At 48.6% G+C, this 10,414-nt stretch overlaps 1 protein-coding gene across 1 annotated transcript in view; it reads right to left on the reverse strand.

The window, feature by feature from the left end:
* Window positions 1-1,279: 1,279 nt before the first annotated feature.
* Window positions 1,280-10,414, reverse strand: part of Srl (sarcalumenin) — a 44,448-nt gene continuing 35,313 nt past the window's right edge. The window contains exons 6-8 of the mRNA XM_026780697.1: window positions 9,527-9,643; window positions 8,046-8,279; window positions 1,280-4,318 (exon numbers count right to left, since the gene is read on the reverse strand). Coding sequence (XP_026636498.1) covers window positions 3,507-4,318; window positions 8,046-8,279; window positions 9,527-9,643 — 1,163 coding nt within the window. The 3' untranslated portion in view covers window positions 1,280-3,506. The remainder of the gene's footprint in view (window positions 4,319-8,045; window positions 8,280-9,526; window positions 9,644-10,414) is intronic.

Consider the following 10,414-nt stretch of genomic DNA (forward strand, 5'->3'; position numbering starts at 1 on the left):
GGGTGAGCAGGTCAGGGTGCTCGGGCTGCAGCGGGTGAGCAGCTCAGGGTGCTCGGGCTGCAGCGGGTGAGCAGGTCGGGTGCTCGGGCTGCAGCAGGTAAGCAGCTCAGGGTGCTCGGGCTGCAGCAGGTGAACAGGTCAGGGTGCTCAGGCTGCAGCGGGTGAGCAGGTTGGGTGGTCGGGCTGCAGCAGGTAAGCAGGTCAGGGTGCTCGTGTTGCAGCAGGTAAGCAGGTCGGGTGCTCGGGCTGCAGCAGGTAAGCAGCTCAGGGTGCTCGGGCTGCAGCAGGTAAGCAGGTATGGTGGTCAGGCTGCAGCGGGTGAGCAGGTCAGGGTGCTCACTTGTTCAAAGATGTCCAAGATCACATGAGGATGGGAGAACATGGCCCACTTGTCTAGCCCTAGGATTAACCCCTCCTAAGGCAGAGAACCCAGAAACATTGGCCTTGGCCACTGACTGGCACCTTTCCTGGCATACCTATGGGTGTGACCTAGGTTTGTGGCCCTGATCTCCCTTTTGGATTCTTTCCAACCTTCCACCTCTTCCCCGGGGCCCCCATCTTTCCCTTTCAAGCTGGCTCTTACACCATGGCATGAAACCTCCTGGGAGGACCCCAGAGCAGAAAGCTTCCAAATTAAAGGAACTCTGCTCTGATCAGGACACCGAAAACAGTGAAATGTGGGGTGACTACTGGCTCAGGAAGTTGGGACGTGTTCAAAATACACATGTCCACACATGTAGAGGGATGGTCAATTTCTGGGAGAGCTAGAGGAAGGCGGCCACCCTTACCATTCTGACAGGCCGTACTCCATCACTGCTGTAGAGATCATGAGGTAGCTGTCAGGTAGAGGAAATGCACCTACTGCTATCACTATCTGAGCTGCTCGGTGAAGGACCTGGGGATGGAAACTTCCAGTGATCCCTTTTCAAACAGGACACTACTCTTGGTGTCAGAAATAATGAAGTGAGGTGCTGCAGAGGGGAAGGTTCTTTGTGTTTCCTGCCATACAGCTGTGGGCTTTGGCGTCTTCACTGCCGGCTGTGAATGAGTTATCTTCTGCACCAGGAGGCTCGGTGCTAGAGAAACCACCAAAAGAGGTACCAGCACACATGCAAAACAAGGGCAGACGTTTATAAATTTCCAAGCTATCCCCCAGAAACTTGAAAATGAGTTTACTCTGCTGGGTAAAAGGAAGCTAAGAGATTCACCTGGCTGGACACAATCGAGAGGGACAAGGAGTTGAAGAGAGATTGGAACTTTATTGAGACGCCCTCCCTGACGAAGCCAGGATGGAAAGAAGACAGGAAAGGTCGGCCACTGTCCCAGCACCTACACGGATATTCCACTCAGAATCTCCTCCTGGAGTCAGAATCCTACTCAGAATCCATCTCTGCAGAGCTGGGCAAAGATGGGTGCTAATCCCTGTGCTGGCTCGTCAGCAGCCCGTGGGCAGGAGAGGAAAGTGAATTGGGTGGGCACAGGCAGTGAGGAGAGGAGCAGAATGGAGACAGAAGAAAAAGATGGAGGAAAACCCAGAAGGACAGTGACCCTGATAAAATGCCCCTCCCCCAACAATACTGGATGACTGTGTTGGCCTCGGCTCACCTGCTCCCCACCAAGCATGCAGGCCCTGACAGCTAGGACAGCTCCCTGACTGCACTGAGGGAAAGCAGAGTTGCTACACAAATCCCTCAGGCATGAGGGGCATGAAGGGGAAAGGTGGGAGGGACAGTCTCTCCAGAGAATAAGTACTGGAGAGATGAGAGGAGCTTTGGGCTTGAATGCGTATTTTAACGGGAAAAGGTAGACTGCAGCTCATCTGCCCGAGCTACTAGGCTCCATGCATGACCCTATGGAAGGAACACTGTCCTGGCAGCTCTGGGGCGTGTGACTTGTGGGAAGCCAAGGCAGCAGCTCCTCTCCCTCCCAGCTGGCGCCAGACTAAGTGCTCAAAGACGTGAACTCCTAAACTGAAGTTCTCTATGTAGCCCTACCGCGTATCCATCTGCTTCTACTCCCTACCTGATCCTCAGAAGGAACAGCTCTGGCTCAACCTTCCTTCCCGCTTTCCTTCTGCTCCAGATGACTCACTGGTACTGCTGGATCCCAACCCATGCCTCAAAGTCAAGGCAAAAGCAAAGACAGCTTGCTCCCCCCCCCAAAAAAAAGACGCAGCCAGCTGTGCTCAAAGGAAGCCCTCAAGACAGTCTCACCTTCACCTGACCTGCTCTATCCAAAAGCTCTTCATCCTCCCAAGGCTTCATGCCCCCATGTGCTCCAAGGTGGCAGCGTATTCTGCCATGCACGACTCTCAGGAGTCCTCTCTCTGTGCCCTCGAGTCTGTCATTGTCCTAGCTAGCTCTCTCTTGTACAGTGGACACACAAATGCACACTCACTGGTATGTGACGGTCCTGACTGCACTCAGTGGACATCTGCAGAAGTTCAGGTTGGATCTGAACCTCAGGCCTTGCCTGCCACCAATGCCACGGGGCTGGGGCTGGTTCTGAGTCTAGGGAATTTCTCTCAAAGGGAAATATTGGTGCATCAGGGAATGGAGAAGGGGAAGGAGAAGCCACACTTCTGGGAACCAGAGGAGACATGTCCTCTGTCAAGTGCTCCCACAAAGAAGTTGTAGAAACAGTTTTCCCCGAAACTTGGGAGAGGGGACTGTCCAGAGAAACTTCCAAGGACCAGGAAGGAGCAAGGTCCCCATGTCCTTTCTGAAATCAACACCTTTGTGATCTGAGTTTTCCAAGACATGCAACAGACAGACACACTGCAAACCAACTAAGCCCTGAGCCCTTCCAGAACATTCATGTAAGTCACTTCCAGGAGGAAGAGTACTTGAGTTCATCACTCAGTCACCCCCGTTCTGGGGCCAACTGAGCTGAGCTCTCCAACTGAGACATCAATGAAATGATACCTGGAGAGGCCAGCCAACACTAATCTGAAAACTTTTAGTGTCCTGGATGCCCTACCCATTGGGAAGACAGGAAGAAGATTCCAAAGCTGGGTTCCAAGTTCATGAAGACCAGACTCAAGAGACTGTCCACTGCTGGAAATCCACCCATACTTAGGAGGGAGCTGAGGAAGATAGGGAACAGACAGAAGATTTGTGTGAAAGGAGTAGACACTGACCTGAGAACCCTCTATTGCTTGGGAAACTTCAACTGAGTTTAGCTTATTTGACCCTCATTATCTTAGTATTCATTAGGAGTTAGCTGCTCTCTGTTCCTCCAAGACATGACCCAGGAAAAACAAGGGAAGCCTGACTAGCCTGTGTCAGGCCTTCTAACTGAAGCAATAAGACAAGCAGACTATAATTCACAGTTTCCACTCTCCTCCCTTGTTCCTTCCCTGATTCACCGGCCTCAATGAACTCCCAAATCTCCAATTCAGACTGATTGTCACCAGTATGGCTCAAAGGGCTAAAAACCGGGACTTCTCAGACAGTTAGGACACAAGCTCATTCACCCATGGGGCCCCGAGAATGGCTGAACATGACCTAGTGCTTCTTATAGCGATTCTTTGGGGCCTCGCTGCAACCTGTTTTGTCACAGTTAGGAGCACCTGGGTTCTTCCCAAGCCCCAGGCTCCCCAGAAGGCCGGGGAGCTCCTGGGTGATGGCCCGTTCAATCTTCTCCAGGAAGCACCCCCCCATGTAAGAGCACTGCTGAGAGAGGAGTTTGAAATTGGAAATGGGGTTGATGCCAAAGAAGTCCTTGTAGGCCTCACGGTTGGGAAGGTCAAACTTGCTGACGTTGGTCTTTGCCAGGATGGTCTTGAAAATGTAGAATTTATCAGGATCTTCCACAATGTCCTTAAAAACCAGTTCCCCATCACTGAAGAAGGTCATTTTGTCCTTGTAAGTCTGTAGATAGCGGTCAACTAGAAGGGCGTGGATGCGGACACGGATGGCATGCTGGCGAATAAAAGCAATCTTATTCTCTAACCTGTTCTCAATCACCTGGTTCAGGTCTTCCAGCAGAGAGATCTCCTCTTTGAGGAACAGCTCCCGGTGGGTGTCGGGCTTATAGTCCTGTGGCCAGAAGGAGCTGACATAAACCCGTGGAGGCTCTGTGACGTTGATGAGCGGGGCCAGGCTCCAGAAGAGAGCTCCATACACCCTCATGAGCATTTGCGTGGCCAGGTTGTCGGCCTTGTTCAGAATGATCCTTATCTGGGACTCCCGTCCCTTCAGCTGGCGGAAGAGCGTCTCCAGCTCCAGGCCCACGTCCAGCTTGGTGGGATCAAAGACAACAAAGATGAGATCGGCTCTGTCGATGAACCACTGACACACGTCGTTGAAGGGGTAGCCTTGGGGACAGGAATGAGAAGTCAACCTGAGTGGGACACACACAAAGCCCTTTGCACCTCCCTGAGCAGAGTCAAGCACTGGCAATCTCCTGGATTTCTAGAGACCAGTGAGTATTGTCTTGTGCTTTTTGTCAACCTTTAATCAAGAGCAGTCTGACCCATGCTTTAATATACAGTGGCTCTGAATCCCTGGTGAAGTGAAGTATTTGTCCAAAGTGGAGCTTTTTAATGCAGTGTGTGGTAGTGCACTCCTGCAATCTCATCATTCTGAGAAGCAGAGGCAGGAGGATCTTCAGTTCAAGGCCAGGCTGAGCCACATAATGAGACACTGTTTCAAAAATAAAAGCAGCAACAAAAAGAAAAAAACAGAGCTAGAGAGATATCTCATTGGTTAAGAGCACTGGCTGCCCTTTCTGAGGACCCAGGTTCTGTCCCTAGCACTCACACGCCACTCACTACTGTCTGTAACTTGAGTCTCAGAGGAGCCAATTTCCTCTTCTGGCCTCTGTGGGTACCAGGCATGCGTATGGTCCAGACATGCATGCAGGTAAAACACCCATACACATAAGACAATTGTTTTATTTTATTTTTGGTAATGGTTTTTTGAGACAGGGTTTTTCTGTATAGCCCTGGCTGTCCTGGAACTCATACTGTAGACAAGGCTGGCCTTGAACTCAGAGATTTGCCTGCCTCTGCCTCCTGAAGGCTGAGATTAAAGGTGTGCTCCACCATCGTCCAGCTAAAAAGTAATAAAAATTTAAAAGAAAAAAAGCAAGTGGTTTTCCAAATGTCTAAAAGGATCTAGGACAATGGCAAAGATGTTGAAAGAACTATCCAGAAGTCAGCAGGAAAGGGGATGTGTGACTTCAGGAGAAAAAATGTGGGTTGAGTGTTGAGTGTCTGCCGAGACCTGGGCTAGTGACAGACCAGCTGGATGCTCACTGCTCTTAAATTCTAGGTCATAAGCTATAAAAATTACAAAAAGAACAGTAATACTAAAGCTAACTTAAAGACTACCGTGTTAGGCTGGATGTGGTGGCGCATGCATTTAGTCCCAGCACTCAGGAGGCAGAAGCAAGAGGATCTCTGTAAGGCCAGCCTGGTTGTCATAGCGAGCTCCAGAACAGCCAGAGCTGTCTCAAAAACAAATAAAAATAATAAGGGAGACAGACAGGATGGAAAAACTACTATACTTCAGACAGGAGAGACGCAGCTTAAATCTGCAGCCACATAGGGGCTCGCTATATAGTAATTCTTCTTACCTGCTGTGTTCTTATTTACAAAACAAGACGACAAGGAACACCACTGTGGTGGCTCTTCTTGGTTGTCAACTTGACTACATAGGGAATGAACTAAAACCCGAGTGGCTGGATTCACCTGTGAGGGACTTTTCTTAATTGGATCATTTGAAGTGGGAAGACCCACTTTTAATCTGATCTTTTGAGATGGGAACAGCCACCTCTAATCTGACCACACCTTCTGCTGGTAGCCTATAAAAAGGACATGGAAGAAGGAAGCTTTCTCTCTTTGCCTGCCTGCCCTCCAGTTCACTGCCAAGTTCATGCATTCACTGGCATTAGAGCCAACTTCTTCAGGAGTCCAGCAGTACTGAAGACCAGCTGAGACATCCAGCCTAGCAGACTGAAAAACTACTGGATTCTTGGATTTTCTGTTAGTAGACAACAGTTACTTATAATCCATTCTAATAAATTACATATATATATATATATATATATATAGAGAGAGAGAGAGAGAGAGAGAGAGAGAGAGAGAGAGCAATATGACATATCATATAGAGGTGATAGATAGATAGATAGATAGATAGATAGATAGATAGATAGATAGATAGATAGATAGATAGAGATAATTAGATTCATTTTGTAAGTTCTGTTTCCCCAAAGAACCATGACTAATACAAAGAGTTTCAAAAACACTGATTTTTTTTAACCAATAAAATAATGTATAGAGCTAAGTGAAGTGAAACATGCCCCCAGCAGTGCTGAAGCAGCATGGGCAGCCCACTTATATTGGGTTTCATGGTCTGAGTTGATGAGAACAACGGACCAGGTCTCTTCCTAAAGGAACAGGTTCCACTGAGATACAAACTCAGGTCGCTGGATTCAGAGTCCAGAGCGTTAACCATTACACCATGGGAGTTGGTGCCAATATATAAAGCTATCTGATTTATAGTAGGGCCTAATATGATTATCATAACTAAATTATATTATTGCCAATAAATCAGGGTTCAGTTATGCTGTGGAACAATCTTTTTGTTCTCTGTGAATACGAATTCCTCTCATTGGTTAATGGAAAGCTAACTGCCCAATAGCTAGGCAAGGAAAGGGTAGGTGGGACTTGCAGACAAAAAGAGGGTGCAAGGAAGAAGGGAGCAAAGTCACCGGACAGAGGTGGAAGAAGCCAGATGAATATGCCATGCTAAAAAAGATACCGCCACACGGTAGAGCGTAGATAAGAAAGAAATATGGGCTAATTTAAGTTATGAGTTTGTAGTAACACACCTAAGCTATCAGCTGAGCATTTATAATTAATGATAAGTCTCTGAGCATTTATTGGGGAGTCGGAAGTCCCTACAAAAAACTCCACCTACACAGTTATAACCCAAATGCATCATAACCATAAACTGAGATTTGCCATTTGATCACTTATTACTATGACTGCCCTGGTTAGGACACATGAGTGCAGATAGCCCTGTGCCATGGCAGTATCCAATGCCCTATGATACAGCCTAATGCTTACCAGGCCCAAATAGCAATGCCCTGCGTCCGAGGCAGGCAGGGGCTGGGTTTAGATAATAAAGGTTTAGATTAAAGCAGGCCCAACAAAGCAGGTGTTGGGAGTAAGAAAAGATATAGATAATGTTCAAAAGAATAAGCCCATGCCCAAGACCCAGGTTAGCGAATTCAAGTATAAATCACTGGGATACAATTAGTCTAGGCCTTCCACTATTCAGGGTAGACTGGGAACCCAAAGACAGCTAGTCCCCAGCTTGGACATCTCCAGAACCTTACAGGGAAGACTAGTCCTCCCCCTAGGAAGCTACTGACCATCTCCAAATCAGGCAGCCCTTTAGGAGGCAGAGAACACGACACTTGAGTTCCCAAGTGGTTACCACAGCAACAGTGAGAAGGGGTGGAGGTGAAGAGCATCTCTTCATCTCGAACATTCACCACCCTGTTCCTCTGCTGGCCTGCCACCCTCTGCTGCTCAGTGTCCTAAGACAGAGCTCTTGCTGTCCAGAAGTGTGTGTGTGTGTGTGTGTGTGTGTGTGTGTGTGTGTGTGTGTGTGTGTGTGTGTGAGGTGAGTGTGCCCACAAGTGTGTATACATTGAGAGGAGGAGGACTACTTTCTGTCCTATTTCTTTAAGACAAGGCCTCTCATTGTGGCTAGGCTGGCTTGGCCACAGAGCTCCAGGATTCAGCGATCCAACTATGCCCACCCTGCAACACTGGTGTTGAAGGCACAGGTAACCATGCCTTACATTTTTGGTTTTTCTGAGTCAGGGTTTCTCTGTGTAACTGCTCTGACTGGCCTGGAACTCACTCTGTAGTCCAGGCTGGGCTGGAACTCACAGGTACTGGGATTAAAGGTGTGCGCCACCACAGCCATGCCTCACTTTTTGCATGGGTGGTAAGGGTGTGAATTCAGGTCCCGTGCTTTCAGAGAAAGCACTCTCGCTCTGAGCACATCTCCAGGCCCATAAATTACCTCTTTCCTGTTGTTTGCGGTTCTCAATGATGCCTGGTGTATCTACAAAAGTGACTCGTTCTAGAAGTTTGTGGGGAACCTCAATGCCAATCAACTTCTCCAGAAAATTCTGGCCAAACTTTTCGAGGGGTGAGAAGGATCTGGCGCTGTCAGCAGCCATGACGATGCCCTCAATGGTTTTCAGCTTGGGCCCATGCATAAGGACGGTGAACTCGGAGGTGGTAGGTTCAGCACCTGCATCCACGGTGAGAGGTAGAAAAGCAACCAGTGAGAAACAGACTTCTGGAAGGGGTGTGTACAGGAAGACGTCTTGGAAAGGACTGACTGTGCCAAAATATACAGATCATAACGTTTACATTTTAATCTTTAAACCTATAGCATTAAAATATTCACATTATCATGCAAACAGTTAGTTATTCTCACTTTCCAAAAACAGTTACCATCTTCCCACGCTGAAACTCTTGTTTCCATTAGGTAGCAACTCCTTTCTCCTTCCTTGGCAACCTCTATTCTTTCTCTGCCTCTGAGTTTGTCCTGTTGTGGCACCTCATGTGAGTAGAATCATACAATATCTGTGCTGTTGTGCCTGGCTTGTTTTATTAGCACATTTTCAAGGTGCTAATTGTGGCAAGGATGTATCCAATGTATTCTGACAGCATGCATGCTTCACTCCTTTCTGTCTGTGTTTGTGTGTATTGTGTGCACATGCGTGTGTGCGTGCACACATGTGTGCATGGGTGCTCATGTGTGTGTGCATGCACACATGCATGTATGTGTGTGCCCGTGTGTGTGTGTACGTGTGTCTGTGCATGTATGTGTGTGTGTGTGTGTGTTGCATGCACTTGCCATGGCACAAGGGTGGAGGTCAGAAGGCAGACAACTGTGGGTACTCTCACCTTCTTCTACCTTATCACTGCTGCACAGGCCGGGTTAGCTGGCCTCCAGGCTTTCAGGGGTTCTCCTATCTCCTATTCCAATCTCCCTGTAGAAGTACTGCAATCACAGACACATATGCTACTCAGCTGCCTCCCCCCCCCCCGTTTTTTTTGTTCTGAGACAGGGTTTTTCTGTAGCTTTGGAGCCTTTATAGACCAGGCTGACCTCAAACTGCCTCTGCCTCACGAGTGCCACCCCACCCGGCCTCTACCTGACTTTTTCTTGAATCCTAGGGACCTGACTTCAAATCATCAGGCTTGCACAGCAAGTGCTTTACCCACTGTGCTGTGTCCCCGGCCATGCAGCATCCCTCTCTCAGCTAGCGCTCCCCTGGCTGTACAGGCTACAGTCTGGTTATTCCTTCGTCCAGCAGTGGACAGGAGTTGTTTCTACTTTGGGACTTTTATGAATAATGCTGCCATGGAGGCAGAAGAACTGCTGGTTCTTGCAGGTCATTTTCATTCATATTATTAAGGGCATACAAGTGCTTTGATTATTCATCTGCTTTAACAATTTAATCACTCCCCCCCACCCAAGATTCTCACCTGTATAAAGCTGGTAGCGAGTTTCTTCTAACCCAAGGAGGTAGTTTATCATGGTGGATTTGCCAACGCTCCACGGTCCCAGGAACAGCACCATTGGCTTGGAGGTGATCTCTCCATCTACAACAGCAAGAGTTAGAAACGGAAGTGAGCTAGCATCAGTCCTTACTGTAGGAGCAGCCCTGCTCCCCAAAGCACCCTGCACCCCCACTGTCTTCCCTGTGGATCAAGCTGGGCAGCGGTCAGTGACTTTCTTGCTTTACGAGAACATTCGCTCAAAAGACACCAGGAGCATTTTGACCTTTTCCAGATCCTTGGCACATCTGCCTGCACCAGAAGGAAAAGCCAAGCGGATTAATACATACTGGCTCAGTGCTAGCGCTGGGCGCAGTCTCCTGCCTAAATCTAGAGACGAATGGGTCATGCAAAGGGCGGAGCTTCACACTGAGAAAGACTGGATTTTGCTCCGCAGACCAAGAACAAGAGGAGAAAGGACATGGAAGAGGCATGCACAGTGAGCTCCATCCATGATCCAGGCTCTGCAGCTCCCCCTCCTCTACACTGTGGCTCCCAAATCCCCACCTCAAGCTCAAACATTCTAGTCTCAGACATCCTGCTCCAAAGTTCACGATAAGCCTTCCAGGGTCTGAAACCAAGCACTAAAAACTAGGATCCTTAAATACTTGGGCGCTGAGACCAAGGTCCTCCCTGACGCCGTGCTGGGAAGCACACCCTACCAAGGCTACTCAGCTGGGAGAAAACGGAATTCTTTAGTGTTTTCAAAAATAGGGATGGGGCTCCAATGTGGGTCTCTGTCTCTGTCTCCTTTCATCGCCTGATGAAGGTTAATATTCAGGGGGATGCCTATATGTTTGTCTTTGGATTCACCTT

This window comes from Microtus ochrogaster, chromosome 7 (genome assembly GCF_000317375.1).
Source record: "Microtus ochrogaster isolate Prairie Vole_2 chromosome 7, MicOch1.0, whole genome shotgun sequence".
Classification (NCBI taxonomy): domain Eukaryota; kingdom Metazoa; phylum Chordata; class Mammalia; order Rodentia; family Cricetidae; genus Microtus; species Microtus ochrogaster.